Source organism: Sceloporus occidentalis, unplaced genomic scaffold (assembly GCF_023333645.1).
Source record: "Sceloporus occidentalis isolate IW3139 unplaced genomic scaffold, rSceOcc1.0.p SCAF_3, whole genome shotgun sequence".
In the NCBI taxonomy this organism is placed as follows: domain Eukaryota; kingdom Metazoa; phylum Chordata; class Lepidosauria; order Squamata; family Phrynosomatidae; genus Sceloporus; species Sceloporus occidentalis.
This window is the reverse complement of record NW_028316983.1, coordinates 158,673,378-158,689,778: the sequence shown is the minus strand read 5'-3', so window position 1 is coordinate 158,689,778 and position 16,401 is coordinate 158,673,378. Positions and strand designations below refer to the sequence as shown.

The window sequence follows — 16,401 nt, the reverse complement described above, 5'->3', positions numbered from 1 at the left end:
TCAGCGCTCCAGCGTCTGGGTGGCAATCTCAATGACGCCGGGCAGCCCAAGCGCTCAGGCACTTCAGCAATCCATTGACCACACAAAAAGAAAAAAAAAAACAGAAAAACAGGTTTGAAAGACGCAAATGGGAACAGGGAACAAAAATAGCCCACGTCAAAACACATCGAAGCAGCTGACATCACTGTGATGTCTAATCACCTAAGTGCTTGATTGACAGCTTAAAAAAGGAAAAACGGGTTCCAGACAGGCAATGGGAACAGGGAATAAAAAAGTCTGTGTGAAAATACAATGGAGAAATATCAACGGGAACAAGAACATGGGTCAAGAAAAACCGAGTTTGTTTGCTCCCTTTTGTAATGGGAACGATGGACATGATTCAAATACGACTCAGGAATTCGCTCCGAGTCTGACTTGCAGCAAGATTCGTCACTTTATAGCCCAGTGGGAATGGGGCCAAAGAGTGCTGGTAACTCTCAAAATTACAAATCCCAGGATTCTGTAGGATGGAGACACGGCAGTTAAAGTTGTGTCAAACTTCATTATTTCTACAGTGCAGATGCATCCTACATGTAAGTCCAAGTCCAAACCAATATTTGTTTTCTAGGCCATTATACTTTTCTTAACCTTTCTTTAATTTATGGTTCATATGCTGGGGACAGTAGGGGAAGATCAACATCAAAGGTGATACTAGAGAAGATCTATTGTCTGGATCCATTAATGTTTATTTTTCAACTAGTGTCTGGTTTAAAAATTAATATTTATTTTAAAAGCTTTTGGCAGCTTCCTGCTTAGGAAGAAGACTTTCAAATATGAACACTTTCTGGTTGTTTGTCCCAGTTGAGCTAAATTCCACAGTGAAATCACTTTAAAATCATCAAAAAACCCACTATATATTTTATGAATTTAACATGTGGAGTTTTATATACTACAGCATTTTATTAACACCTGCATGTCATGATCCTCTTTGAAGTGGACTTGTGACATTCTGCAATACAGTCTTCCCTCCATATCCATGGATTTGCCACCCACAGATTTAAGCATCTGCAGATGGCAAGTCTGAACCATGGTAGTGGCAATGGGAGGGGGGAAGAGGAGAAGCGGAGGAAGAGGTGGGGAAGAGGAGGAAGAAAGGGTAGCCCCTTGCCACCCACTGTGGTGAGAGCTTGGGGGGGGGGGGCAAAGTGCCATAGACCCCAATACTTGTTGTTGTTCAGCACTATTCTGACTGCAACTCCCATCATTCCATTCTTGGATATGCTGCTGAGACTGCTGATAGCTACATAGTCCAACAACCTCTGGAGGGCCACACACAGTCTACTCCTGCCTTATGCTAAAGGAATCCTATTCACATGCATTTGTTTCTCCTGTCACCTGAGGGAAAATTCTTTACAATTATTTCTTAAGTGAATTCATCCCATCTACATGCAGATCGGTCCTTCACTATGGAATCAAAATGAATCCATATTAAAACCATATTGTGCTTGGTAATCCCATGGAGAACGAACCAGATTGTGAAAAAGAAGGGGGAAGTGATGATAAGACTCCTGAGTAATGAGAAAAGAATGGAATGCCCTTGATATGGATTGCAACATTATTTTTAAAAATATTTTCCAGTGGAAAGCACACTGTAACATCAGTTCAGATAGTAACAATAGAATATAAGATCAGATAGTAATATGAGTGTGGGTGAATTCAGGAAGTGATTTAACCTGATGCTCATACAACTAAGACTTTAACAATTACAAATTTTGCCTCTCCCAGCAGAGGTCACTACAGGATGCATCATGGATTGATGAGCAGCGAGGATTACCATAAAGGTGAAAGGATACAACATTTAAGACATTACCATGCAGGTAAAAAGATGCAATCACAGGAGGACTGATATTACAGTGCTAATACCGGCTATTATAGTATTATCTATCTCTTCTTTACTTTGCTTTTTAAAAATACTCAAAAATACTCGAAACAAACCTGAAAGAACATACACATCTTTAGGAAAATGTAGGAAATGAATACTAAGACTGTAGTGAGCCTTTGGTATCTGCTGGAGGTTGGTTCCAGGACACACTCCATGGATACCAAAATCCATGGATGATTATCCCATTCAATGGCACAGTAAAATGGTGTCCATTGTATAAAACGGCAAAATCAATGTTTGCTTTTTGGATTTTTCAAAAATAAGCTGTGGATGGTTGAAGTTGTGGCTACAGAAGCCATGGCTAAGGAGGGCCAACTGAATGGTATGAAAACATTCCACCCAGTCATCCCCAACCAGATGCCTTCCAGATGTTTTGGACTATAAATCCCATCACTCCAAGCAGCATGGCCAGGGTGATGGGAACTGCTGGCTCGAGGAGATAAGACCTGTAACATAACCTTCTTGAAGTATGGGCAGGCTGCCTTAACCTACTGTACACTCATTCAAGTCTGTTGCTCTATATCAGCCAGCAAGCCTATACCATAAAGGAATCCACCCTCTTTAAAAGCATTTCTACTACCTGCATGTCTTCAGGTGTCCCTGTCTTCGTTGCTCTTCCATGGCTTAATAGAATAGTCCAAAGAACATGCCAGAGGAATGAGGCTAAAAAGCAGAAGCTGTCACAGACTGAAAAAGCTTTGCCTTTCCAAAGAGGACCCATCAGGGAAAATCTTAAGATTGGCTTTGGTTCCTTGACATTACTGGAAATAATTTGCAGGGCACAGTTAGTGGCCTTAATTCAGTTCAGGCAGTGCTGCCTACCCTAAGGGTGACATGGATATGCTGCTGGCTGGAAGAAATACTGTGACAGCCACCAATGTGCTTGCCTTGTGCCTATAAGAGAAACAGTGTGATGGCCCAGTGACAAGCATAAAACAGGTGCTGAGGCCCACAGATACAGAGCATCGCTTAGGAGATAATTCACTTTGACATTCTCAAATGGGCCGGGGCTTGTGAGCATCAGTTGCAGCACTTTATAGCTCTTGCTGCAACTTATCCGCTAGATCCTATACAATGTCTCAGATGGGCTACTGTTTGTTTTTTTTAAAGGAAAACTTTACAATAGATGTAGCATTGGTGGAAGTGGTGGAGCTCCAACTTCAGAAGAATGAAACTCTATTGGTTATTTTAGCTTGGGATAATGGCAGTTGTAAAGTGCTGTCTCTGTGACAGGGGCACCAGGTTGGAGAAAGCTGCTTTAAACTTCAAATTAATTTCAGTTTTGCTCTTTATTTACCCATTTTGATTTTTTTCCCATTGTAATACTGAAATTATCTTGTTTGTTGCATTGTTCTTCTTTTAGCTTTGTAATTATCATTCAAGAAACACTTAATTATTTTTAATTTTTTTCCATTTGTTTTACTATTTTTCCAATCTCTAATTTCATACACAGATGAGGGCTATGTCAACCCCCCTCTGAAAAAATCTTACCAAAAGAAATCCCATGATAGGGTCACCATACATTGGAATAAGTTGAACACACACTATAGCAGCAGCATGGCCAATTGGTACCAATATTAAAAAAGTAGGTACTATCTGAACATGAGGAGTCCTTCATTACGTTTGAAAGGCTGCACATCTATGGCACCTCTACTTGATCATGTATAATCTATCTAAAGTAGTGCAATACTGTATATTGTAATTTATTTTAAAAGTCAGACACCATGCATTAATATCTGAAAAAATTTCTCATCAGTGACATCAAGGAGAGTATCCAGTATCTGCTCAAAATTATTGCATAACTGTGCTGCACTCATAGCAGTCTCAGTGGCTTCAGGATGAAATGTCAGGAAATTTAAACCACAGTGTGTATTTGTGCTGTTACCATGTTCATAATTTATTAGTCTGGAATGCAAAATTGTCCATCTTATAATGCTCAGATGTTGGAGGAACTGAGAGTCACTGCTTCCCTGCTCCACCTCAATGGGGTAATGATTATTTGATTAATTGAAGTCTGACAGTCAACCATTATGATCCATATTGTTTGTTTGTTTCCTACCTTTTCCCCAGTCCTGGGACTCAAGGTTTACAGAGGTTAAAGCAGATAGAGCTTAAAAATTCACATCACACACAAATTTTAAAAAAAATAATTAAACTAGGGCTTCATCTGCACTACAGGAACAATCCAAGTTAACACCACATTAACTGCCATGGTTTAGTGCTATGAAATTCTAGGAATTGTAGTTTTGTGAGACATTTAGTCTTCTCTGTCAGATAGAGTTCTGGTGCCACAACAAACTACACTTTCCAGAATTCTGTAGCATTGAGCCATGGCTGTAAAATTGGTGTCAACCTGGATTATTTCTGCAGTGCATCTGCAGCCTATAACAGAACTAAATCTTGACCATTAAAACAATGGCAAGTGTAAACAATGTAGCATAGTATGGAAAGCTCTTTCTCCCTGAGCAATCAGTCTTCAAAGATCTTCTGTAACAAAAAGATTGTCAGCTACCTTCAGAAGGATACAGGAAGGACACCAGTCTAACCCTTCTAGGGACTTTAACACAGGAAGAAAATTGGAAGGTTAAAGTGGGGGCAATGCAGGGTCATTCAGGGCTTTAGATATAACTTCACACCTGCTCATCACATGACGCTACACGAAATCCAGAGAGAATCTAGAGACAATGGTAGGTGAGTCAAGAAATTAGCAAATTCGCAAATTTACCGTCCATTACATGTCCATTTTGCTTGCGAATTTACTTCCTTTGCATCATGCCAACCGTGTGGAAATGCAAGCCTCTGGATGCCTTCGTTTCCCAGGGTGACTTGCTGTGCCAAAGAGGGAGAGAGTGCTCTCTTCCCTTAAAGGGACACACACACTCCCCTCTTTAGGCCCCTTGGCTGCTTTTCCTCCTCTAATTAAGGGCACAGCTGCTGGGAGAAGGCAGAGAGAGGACGTTTTGGAAGTCCTCCTGGACAGGAGGGAGAAGTGGAGGACATGCCCTAGAAAAGGAGGGCATCAGGAAGAATCAGCCCTCTGTGCAATCAGGCAGGTTTATGGACCCAGCTCCCTCCTCTCTCTCTCTCTCTCTCTCTCTCGTGAGTGTGTGTGTGTATGTGTGTGTGTGGTTTTATGGAGTTTGCAAAGGGAAGCCTCATTTTGCCTCCCTCTCACACAGTTTCTGGGGCTTTTGGGGCAAAGAGTATCCCCTCGTGGTTCCCCCTTCCTCTCTGGGGCATGGGGGGCACTTGTTTGGAGCATGAACAGAAAAAGGTATTTCTACACTGGCAATTGGGATTTGTTTGTCTCCTTTTGCTAGCGAAATTCGAATTTGACCCTAAGTAATGTGCCTTTAACCCCTTGTTGTAGTCTAGTGTGTGATAACCAATAGCAAATGGGCTTGCTTTCCTGGGATGGCACCACTTTAACCATTTTTGGGATGGATGCACATAGGTCCACGTGTGGGAAAGTCCTAGGAAAAGAATCCCAAAGTCTTCAAGCTGCCACTGAGATGGCCCTTGCACATGTTCCCACAGGATGTACCCTTGAGGGTGGTGGAACAGAGACAATGGCCTCCCCACAATATCTCAAAACCCAGGCAGGCCCATACATAGAAAGACAGTCTGAACCTAAGCAATGTAGGACTTTCTAAATTAAAACCAGCACTTTGAACTGTGTCCAGAAACAGACTGGCAGTCAAGCTATTGAAGCAAGGGAGCTGAATGATCCCTGTAGCCAGACCCAGTTAACAATCTGGCTGTAGCTCCCTGGACTAGCTGAAGTCTCCGAACATTCTTGAAAGACAGGCTCACGTGCAGCACGCCACAAATACAACACTACAACACATATACTTGGACGTAAGTCAGGGGAATCATTGTGGTACCTACTAACTAGTAAGGATCACACCATGAGTTGCTCCTTTTTAATCACATGGGATGAAAAACAGAATTAATGGAAATAAGGATTGAGTCTTCCTTATCCAAAATGCTCAGGAACAGACGTATTTGGGATTTCAGATATATATATATATATATATATATATACACACACACACACACACACACACACACACACACACACGAATTTTTGAATATTTGCATATAAATAATGAGATATCTTGGAGATAGGATCCATGTTTAAACATGAAACTCATTTATGTTTCATATACTCTAATACACAAAGCCTGAAGATCATTTTATACGAAATATATTTTAATAATTTTGTGCATGAAACCAAATTTACAGCGCTTTATAAATAAAGGTTAATAATAATAATAATAATAATAATAATAATAAGAAGAAGAAGAAGAAGAAGAAGAAGTTTGTGTATGCAGAACATCAGAAATCAAAGGAATCACAAAGCCACATATGTACAATTTTGGATTTTGGAGTATTAGATTTCAGAATTCCGGATAAGGGAGACTCAACCTCTACACGGTAGTATTTTGTGGAGCTCACAACATGGAGGAGAGTGCCATCTAGGGGCATGTTACACAGCTATTCCTTGAGTGAGATGAATTTCTTCCCGCTTTCTAACAGGCAGCTGACTTGGAAGGTCTTTTTAAAGAACTTCTTTTGCCCTTTAAAACAATCCAATATATACAAAATACACATTATGTCAGCAACTTCAGAAATAGCACTCTAAGACTGCACAACCTGTTGGCAACAAATTTGTGCTGAAGGATTTATTCAGGTTGCTCACAGCTAGCAGATATGGGCCAGTGCCTATCTGTTCACAACTTTTCATTTGCTCTGGCATCTCCATTTCTGCTGCACCATAGTGGACCAAAATGAGTGGCAGCTTTCAACAGAACAGAAGATATTATTTTGGTCCTTGACCAGAGTCAGAATGGAGAAAAAGGAAGATAAAAGTGTGGTGTTTTTTTTTAATTGTTTATTTATTTTGCTTTGTAGCAATTAATCCAACATGATTCTGATACCAAATTGGGTTAATAACACACATGCTTTACTTTTGCAAATGAAAAGAATCCCATTTTAAACCAAGAAAGGGGAACTTCTTTCATCTCGAAAACCAAACATAGGCGGGATACATACCAGCAAAATGTAGCATGGCAGCGGCGATACTAGGATTAGGGAGCACACACCATTCAGACGCTCCCTAACCCTAGTACATACTCCGTATGTCAAAATGGCGGTGCCCTGTACACATGGGCGCCGCCATTTTGACGCGATGGACACTTAGCGACTGCACAGGCATCGCAAGTGCAACGGAAAAAGAACCCGCTTTTTAAGGGTTCTTTTTCCATGGGTGGGAAACCGTGCAGTTTATCGACTGCGGCTTCCCATCGGCGGAAAAGGAGGCAGTGGCAGGCCACCCTTTTTGGGCAGTCTGTATCCCGCCTTAGTTTTTGAGAAGTTACCAAGGCCTGCATTTCAATGGTGCATACAGGGAAATACCTGTTGGGTTGGGGTTGGGGGAAGAAGGAGAGCAATGCTCCCCTAAAAACTTTGCCTCCCAATGAATTTTTCCTTCAGTCCCCTGGGCCTAGGGTTGCCATAATTGAGGACCTCCAAACCGGGACAAATGTAGGACAAGGTTTGAAAATGTAGGACTTTTTTTAAAAAATTTCCTGGCTAGGAAATTTTAAAAAAGGTCCTACATTTTTAAAACTTGTCCTCCTCCTCCTGCTCCGGGCTTGGGAGGAAGCCTAGGCCGGCTCCCAGGCCAGGAAGGGGCGCGGGGCGGCTTGGAATCGCGGCGATCGCCACGGTGCCAAGCAGCCTTGTCCTCCTCCCGGCTTGGGAGGAAGCCTAGGCCGGCTCCCAGGCCGGGAAGGAGGCGGGAGCCGCCCCTCATCACGGCGATCGCCGTGGTGGGAGCCGGCCTCCTCCTCTTCCCGGTCTGGGAGGAAGCCTCAGCCGGCTCCCAGGCCGGGAAGGAGGCAGGGGCCGCCGCTCATCGCGGCGATCGCCGTGGTGGGAAGTGGCCTCCTCCTCCTCCCGGTCTGGGAGGAAGCCTGGGCCGGCTCCCGGCTGGGAAGGAGGCGGGGGCCGCCCCTCATCGCGGTGATCGCCACAGTGGGAGCCGGCCTCCTCCTCCTCCCGGTCTGGGAGGAAGCCTGGGCTGGCTCCCAGGCCAGGAAGGAGGCGGGGGCCGCCGCTCATCGCGGCGATCGCCGTGGTGGGAAGTGGCCTCCTCCTGCTCCCTGGCCTCGCAGAGGCCTTGGAGGACCCCGCGGTCGGAGCTCCGACCACAGAGCCGCCTCCAAGGCCTCGCTGGGGCCCGGGAGGGAGCGTCTCCGCGGCTGGAGCTCCAACCGCAGAGAGCCTTCCCAGGCCTCTGCAAGGCCTTGGAGCTGACGCGGGGGCTGAGGTGGCCGCGGTGGGCGGGGCCGTCCCGGTTTGGGCGCCGCGCTGGACCGGGATGGCACCGCCCAAACCAGGATTGTCCCACCCCCCGGAGGGATATGGCAACCCTACCTGGGCCTCGTTCCCACTAACTTTGAAACTGGATCGCAAATCGGTTTGAAATGGTTCAAACAACCCTGGTTCCCACTTAATCCAAATTGGTGAAGCAATTCTGAGAGGGAAGCTATGCTCCAAACCCATTTAACTCGCGTCTTTTTGATGAAGATTTTTTCCACTTCTTTTTCAATAAATAGATTCCACGCAGGTGTGAACCATAAATGGGTCAGAATCTATTCAAATTTCCCCTTTGGCCAGCTGGAACTGACTCGTTTTGAATCTATTCATTCGTGAATGGGAACTACAAGTGGGTTATTTTGATGGCAGAAAATGACAGAAAATGTGATTGGGGCAAGTGTAGTGTAAACCACGATCTGATGCAAATAAATCCATCGATTTAGATCGCACACCAATTTATCTGTAAGTGGGAATGAGGCCCACATTTCTAGCATCACTGAGAGTGAGACACCGAAAATTATTCATATATAGATTTCTTATATTTGCTGTGTTTGTACTTCCTTTGCATCTTTCCATGCTCATTTTGATTTAATGCCTAAGCTCTATTTCTAAACACTCAGCTGTAGTTTAAAGTTTCTACAATGCTAGAAATTTGGTATGGAAGAAAATAATTCATTTGGGTGACACAATACTTATTTTGAGGGGCAACACCCTCATTTACACCCTACTCATCCCATAGCTACAGCCCCTCAGTGGGTGCAGGGCCTAATGCAAAAGAGTGAAATGAAAACTCCCAGCATGTTTTGCTTAAGGCTTTTACTTACTAAGACCAAACTTGCAACTAGGACAGGCTTTCAGTATGGAAAATGGAAAATGTGTACAAAAGCAGGGAAACAACCAAATGGTAGTTTCATAGGGAACAGGAATGAGCCATACTGGAACCCTATGGCTGTTGCTAAGGATGAGCTTCACCATTCTTATTTAAAATGGACACCCCCTATTCAAAAGTATTTATGTGAGTTTTCAAATGACCATGATCAAGCAGCTGACTCTACAGAGAAAAACAACCCTTAGTTAGTATGTTAACCCAAAATTACCTTTGCATTCATTTTTGTCCCAATTCTATCACAGATGAAACTGAGATCATTAGCTCTCAGTGCCACTTCTTCACCCCATCCTGTTGGACACCTTTCAGTCATTTTATGCATTTAAGTTTAGTTCCATTTCATTTTTGTATACAGTATTTATGTCACATATGTCAAAACACTCCTCTACAACACCTTTACTCTTTATGTCTGGATCAGCATTCCACTTTAGCACCATTTCTGCTTCTTCTCTCTCTATAGCTCCATCTCTCCCCAGACTGGCATCTTCTACCTAGATGTCATCATTACCTCTTCTACTCTAGTGATCTCAAGGTCCAAGCCTAGCCTTACTGAAGAGGACTGGGTTCTCTTTTTCATTCACATTCTCCCAAAATTCCATGTACAGAAGCTGAGAAGATGTACAACTCTACTGATGTAAAAGTATTTTCCACAGCATCTGACAATCTAGCTGGCCTATAGGATGCAAGGCAGGGCACATGGCACACACAATAAAATGTCCTCCAATAAAATGCCATGACTAATTCATCTCCCTCCCACCCACATACACACACAGAAGGTTTGTAAACATTCTTGCATGCTCTCATGGCATCTCAGCACTTGACTAGGAGCAGCCTAGAGATAGCTGAACAATAGTAAAATTTATACAAAAGGTAATAGGCACCTAATGGTACATTTCATAATCTATGCTTATAGTTAGAGAGAAGCACGTAGATGAAAACATGTCATCCCCTCCACATACCTCTTCCTCAGCTGTGAACGTCTGCGCTGTTTCCAAGTTATGGAAGAAACCTATTTTGTCTTCCCTGCTATTGTAGTATCGTGTATTGATTTCTTCAATCCGGTTTATCTTAAAGAATTTGGAATGGCGTCCTACTACATATTTATTCATTGCGGTTTCACACCTCATCGAATAGGCATGGCTTCCAATTTCTCTTGTTTGTTGTCTGCATAAAAAGACAGAAAGAAAAAGAAAATATTGCTATGAAGGTGAATTTAATACCTAGAGAAACAATGAATGATAATTAGCCAAGGGCAAATTTTAGCAATGCAAACCTTTGATCTATACATAACATCATCTTACAAAATCACATACAACTGCATGGAATTCATTTCTTGTGGTTTACCTTTTGTACCTGATCTCTAACTGGGTAAGACAATGGAGCTTATGAAACCTAGGCTCCTGAGTTTCTTGGGATAATGTACAATTCTTCCGCTTCAGGGGTGGATAAATATGGAGAGGTAGCATACTAGATTGTTAACAAAGGTCACAAGCAGAGTTTGAGAAAGTTACTGGTCATGCTGTTATAGCCCCCAAAAGTCATTTGCTCAAGTTCTGTCTGAAGCACCTGCCAAAAGGTGTCCATAATGCCCTTTTTCTTTGTGAACTTAAAGAAACAAAAAGCATCACTGATAAGAGAGAGTGGGACGTGGTACTGTTGTGGCAGAGTACAGAGAATAAAATGGGAAGAAACTGGACTGGGAATGCATGTGGGTAGATGCAGTCAAATATGGAAGCAAAACAAGAAATCTGTGACAAAGAGCCCTTGTGAAACGGAAAAGGTATTGGGTGAAATGTGGGCTTTATAAGATCCATATTAAAAACCCTCTCCACTCACAGTAAATATGTTGGAGAGGATATGATCAGAAAGGAACTTTGATCATGTACAGCTAAGCTGCCTGAAAATGAGAAATTTCTGGGAACAGTTATTTAACTTAATAGATACAATCATATTCCAGCCTATTAACAATGATGACAAATTATTATTATTATTATTATTATTATTATTATTATTATTATTTGAGGTTTGTAGCAATAATAATAAACCTATACTAGTATTTATTATACTTATTTTCCAGCTTTTCTATAGGGATCAGAGGGCAACATGCATTGTCCTGCTGCACAGCAACTATGAGGCTTGAAAACAGTAACTGTCCAAGTTCACCAAGTGAGTTTCAGGGCTGAATGACGATTTGAATACAGATCTTCCCAGTTGTGCTCAAATATACTAGGCACTGTAACACACTGGTTTTCTCAGTGGATCTGTAAGATCCGATGGAACCTCTGATAGAACTCTAGGAGCCTTTTGGCTGAGAAGCAACATATAAATACTCTTTTAAAAACAAAGAATTACGTTAGCTTATGATGACTGAATCAAGAGGATGGCTCTGCAGAATGGCAAACATTACATCTTAATAGATTGGTATCATACGTCACGAAACCAAAATATCATGGAAGTGTACAAGTTGCCTAACAGTGATAATTGATACCAAATAAATTGGAGAAGGGAAAACTATACAAGGAGAATCACATTCAGTTCCTTTTGAGCAACTCAGGCATCATTTCAGGACACATGCAATGCAGTCCTATCCACATGTACTGAGAATTAAAGTCCACTGAGATGAGTGTACCCAGAGAGGCAATCCCATACATTGCTATTGAAAAGTCAGTCCTGCACAATGAAGAGGTTGAACTAGTTGGTTGGGACTTGGGACACAAAATTGTAGAGCTGGCATAGACCTCAAGGGCCATCCAGACCAACCTCCTGCCATGCAGGAAAGCAGAATCAAAGTACCTCTGACAAATGGCCATCCAGCCTCTGCTTAAAAACCCATAAAAAGGAGACTCTTGGAAGCCCTGGTGGCGCAGTGGTTAAATGCCAGTCCTGCAGCTACAATGCTGTAAGTTCGATCCTGGAGGGCTCCAAGGTTGACTCAGCCTTCCATCCCTTTGAAGATTGATAAAATGATACCCAGCTTATTGGGAGCAATTGGCTAACACACTGCAAACTGTTAAGCAGTATAGAAATGTTATGGCTATTGCTATTGCTACTCTACCACACTCCAGGGGAGTGCATTCCACTGTCGAACAGCTCTAGCTATCAGGATGTCTTTCCTACTGTTTAGGTGGGAATGCATGTTTTAGTCTCCCCAGAGCCTTGAGGTTTACTGAGTGGCCTTAAGGAATTCATGCTCTCCTAGTCTGAGCTTCCATGCAGTGTTGTGTGCAGCTCAAATACTGTAGGTATGGGAGGAAAGATATGTGGAGGAATGGTGGGATGGTGATGATTACAGGGCAATTTAGTACATTACAACTATGTATATGTCAATTATTATTAATATTATTATTATGGTAAGCCACCCTGAGTGTCCCAGTGTTGAGAGAAAGGTGGGATATATAAACAACTATTATTGTTGTTGTTGTTGTTAGTCCTCCTCGGTGGTGAGGACATTTGGCCACCCCTGCTGCCTCCAAGCCTAGCCTGAGAGAAGAACTACAACTCCCAGAAGCCTCCAGGGGCAATGAGGAAGAGAGGCGTGGGCTTTGTTTTGCCTTTTCCCGCCTGGGCAGCATGTTTATGACTGAAAGCAAAACCTGCTTTTTGTTTGCTTTCTATTGCTCTGAGGAGGACAAGGGGCGTCCATTGTGCTTATTGGCCTGAGAGGAGGAAAAGGAAGCCTCCAGCCCTCCTCTTGTCACAAAATGGCGGACGAAGGGGCGCCCTCTTCCTCAGTCAGTTGCCCTGTTTGTTGCCTCCAGCTCCCAGCTGCTGCCATCAACGCACATCTGGACAGATGTTTGCAAGGCCGAGAGGGAGAAGGAGAGGGCCACGAAGGAGGGGGCGAGCAGGGGGCTCCAGCAGCCACATCTAAGGACGCCCCTTGCAGCAAGAAGATGCGCCTCAGCCCCACTCATTGCGGGAGAGCCTTCCCCCTTTTCCACAGCAGCAGCAGCCCTGGGACAAGGGCCGAGAAGCAGCCCCCTCCAGAGACGGAGCTGGAGGGGGAAAGCCTGGCCCAGAAGCTGGAAGGGAAGCCCCTGGCGGAGAAGCTGCGCCCCAGCCACTTGGGGGACTATGTGGGGCAAGGGCGCGTGCTGGGGGAGGAGACCCTCCTCAGGTCGCTCCTGGAGGCCCACGAAGTCCCCTCCCTCATCCTCTGGGGGCCCCCCGGGTGCGGAAAGGTGAGTCAGGGGCGCCTGGAGGAGCATGGGGTCAGACACATCCGGAGGGAGCAAAGGGCGGCAGCTGCAGCAGCAGCAGCCAATGCCTTTATGGGGCCAGCCTGGATGCACAAGACACCTGTTGCAGGCTTTCCAAGCTCCACTGGCTTCTCCCATCAAAAGATGTTAAAAAACATACAGGAGAAAGACATATGTGTGTGGATGTATTCTGTGTGTGTATGTATAAATATGTGTGTATGTATTCTGTATGTGTGTGTATATACATATGTGTGTGCATATTTATACCCCTTCAGCACTAAAGGTTCTCAGAGTGACTTACAGATAGTTATTATATACAATTATATATAAAATATTGTAATAATTTTCTATCAGCTGTGTGGTTTTTGTAAATTTAAGTTGTTTTCCCATATATGTTTTTTCCATATAAGTTGTTTTTCCATATATATATATATATATATACACACACACACACACACACACACACTGTATATTATATATATATAGATAGATAGATACATAGATTATATATATATATATATATATATATATATATTGAATATATATATATATATATATATATAGGATATATACACATACACACATATGTATATAATAATAATAATAATAATAATAATAATAATATGTATTTATTTTTAGCCCTTGCCTCTCCCTGCGGATTGAGGCAAGTTACAGTAAAAAGATAAAAATACAATACAGTAAATCATAAATTTCATAGTCACCGACCCTCCACCAGCAACATACACACACATATATGTATATGGGACATACTAAAACAAATGACAGTACTTGCGCATAGAGAAACCATGATGTTTCCCTATGGGCAAGTATTTTCCAATGATTCCCTATGGATAAGCATTTTCCAATGATTTTCTGTGGGCAAATATGGTTTCTCTATGGGCAAGTAATGTTGTTTGTTTTAGTACATCCTTATGTATATGGTGTATGTGTGTGTGCATATACACATACACACACACACACATCATGGGAACATCCTATGGAATGCTGGGATTTGCAACTTTAGTGTTGGACTATGACTCTGGGAGACCAGGGTTCAAATCTAAACTCAGCCCTGGGAAACCACTGGGTGGATTTATATTATACACACAATGTATTATATATAAATAAATGTGTGTGTGTGTGTGTGTGTGTGACAATGTTAGTCACAACCCCAAACACACTGCAGAAATAATCTAGTTTGAGACTTTAACGACCCTGGCTCAGTGCTAGGAAATTTTGGGAACTGTAGTTTTGTGAGACATTTAGCTGCCTCAGCCAGAAAGTTGCGGTGCCACAATTCCCCAGATTCCCTAGCACTGAGACAGGGCAGTTAAAGCAGCCTCAAATTGGATTATTTCTGCAGTGTGTCTTGGACCATAGTCAGTACCCATCCCAATTGCAGTATCACAAAAACAGAGTCCCAATTTAATAAATGAATCGCAATAGTGTTTGGTGGTATTGTAATGTCACAGTACACTCACACACACAAATTTGGTTTTTGAAATATACATTTGAGTTTGCTAGATGTTTTAGTTAATTTTGTCAATATACTAAGCATTAATTGGTGCTCTGTTTTTGTAACGTTAGTCACAAGCCCTTGTTTTTGAAGATAGTCCATAACACACTGCAGAAATAATCCAGTACTGCTTTAACTGCTCTGGCTCAGTGCAAGGGAATCCTGGGAATTGTAGTTTATTGTGGCACCCGAGCTCTCTGACAGAGAAGGCTAAATGTCTCACAAAACTACAGTTCCCAGAATTCCTTAGCATTGAGCCAGGGCAGTTAAAGTGTTCTTAAAGTGGATCATTTGATGAAGGACCACTGCACTGGACATAAGTGCAGAATGCCTCTCCTGCATCTTTTGTTCCATTTGGGACCTTGCCAAAGATTCCCTTTCCATCCTCACATTTTTAGGATTTTAGACTTTATTCATAACTTTCCTGGGAAACAAAGCAGTAATGTTATCCCTGTATTTCACATAAAGAAAGTCCCACCACAGCATGTTTCCATGTTCATGTTTTAAACTGGGACACAGCACAAAGGGCTATGCCTTCAACCAACACTGTTTATTAAAAATTCCAGGAGCACAGAGCAACATTTGATTCAAAGAAATGCAGTAACTTCACTCAAGTATCCCCAGCATTGTCTTGGCAGATGGTGAAGTGATGCAGACTCCACCTGTTCATACTGTACAAAGACGACCAATTTCCCCACAAAGCCTCCTAGTACACAGCCTTTCTGGATTTTTTCCCATACAAAACAAACATTGGGCCTTTACAGATGGGGGTAAGGGGCCAACAGAGGCTGCCTCTTTCTGCCCTGGATCATGGCCGTGCCAACCAAACGATGTGGCAATGATGCGCCATGAAAAAGGAGCTGCAAAAAGCGCCCTGGAGCTGCGCAGTGACATCTCTTGTGCACCGTGCCATTTAGATGCAGCACACGAAGCATGTCAGCATGCATGCCGTCTGAATGTGCACGCACCAAGATGGCGCCCGGACATTGCGGTAGGGCTTGGGAACGTGCAGACTCTTTGCTCTCCTGAGCCCTAATTTCGGCTCTGTGGTGAGCCATTGTTACTTTTGTTTATTAGATTTACCATTCACATGTTTAAAGGCCTAGAAGGCACACTTCATATACAGTACTCACTGAGATTATAACAGCCTATATTAATTATGTATTAAATAGTTACATATAATCCTGCCTTTCTTCCAGTGAGCAAAAGACTGATTTCAGGGCAGTATTTTTAGGGCTTCTGGCTACTAGAAGCTTCTGGCTCCTATCCACTTGTTGCCATTCCCTCTCCTCATTCGTTTGTCTGGGGAATGGAATAATGAATAAACTGAAGCCAACCTATTTTTCCCCCTATCCTTTCCATGGGGGAAAGAACACCCAATGGGTCTGAGCAATTAAAGTGCCTGAGCAGTCATTGTAAATAAGTAGAATTATAAATAAAAATATAAATATAAACATCAGGCTCCGAAGGCATCATATAGTTTGGACCTCCAATC

At 42.9% G+C, this 16,401-nt stretch overlaps 2 protein-coding genes across 6 annotated transcripts in view; one reads left to right on the top strand and one right to left on the bottom strand.

The window, feature by feature from the left end:
* The window catches only part of LOC149316991 (uncharacterized), a 124,064-nt gene that overhangs the window by 92,715 nt on the left and 14,948 nt on the right, over positions 1 to 16,401 (bottom strand). For 2 of the 4 annotated variants that reach the window (XM_089516630.1, XM_089516632.1), the window contains exons 1-2: positions 10,536 to 10,805; positions 10,151 to 10,355 (exon numbers count right to left, since the gene is read on the bottom strand). In XM_089516630.1, the coding sequence (XP_089372756.1) occupies positions 10,151 to 10,355; positions 10,536 to 10,657 (327 nt within the window). In that variant the 5' untranslated portion in view covers positions 10,658 to 10,805. Of the gene's footprint in view, positions 1 to 10,150; positions 10,356 to 10,535; positions 10,806 to 11,984; positions 13,052 to 16,401 lie in introns of those variants that run through there. The other 2 variants (XM_089516634.1, XM_089516633.1) reach the window with 2 other exon arrangements.
* Positions 12,707 to 16,401, top strand: part of LOC149316990 (ATPase WRNIP1-like) — a 45,377-nt gene continuing 41,682 nt past the window's right edge. For both annotated transcript variants that reach the window (XM_089516636.1, XM_089516635.1), the window contains exon 1: positions 12,707 to 13,372. In XM_089516636.1, coding sequence (XP_089372762.1) covers positions 12,893 to 13,372 — 480 coding nt within the window. In that variant the 5' untranslated portion in view covers positions 12,707 to 12,892. The remainder of the gene's footprint in view (positions 13,373 to 16,401) is intronic.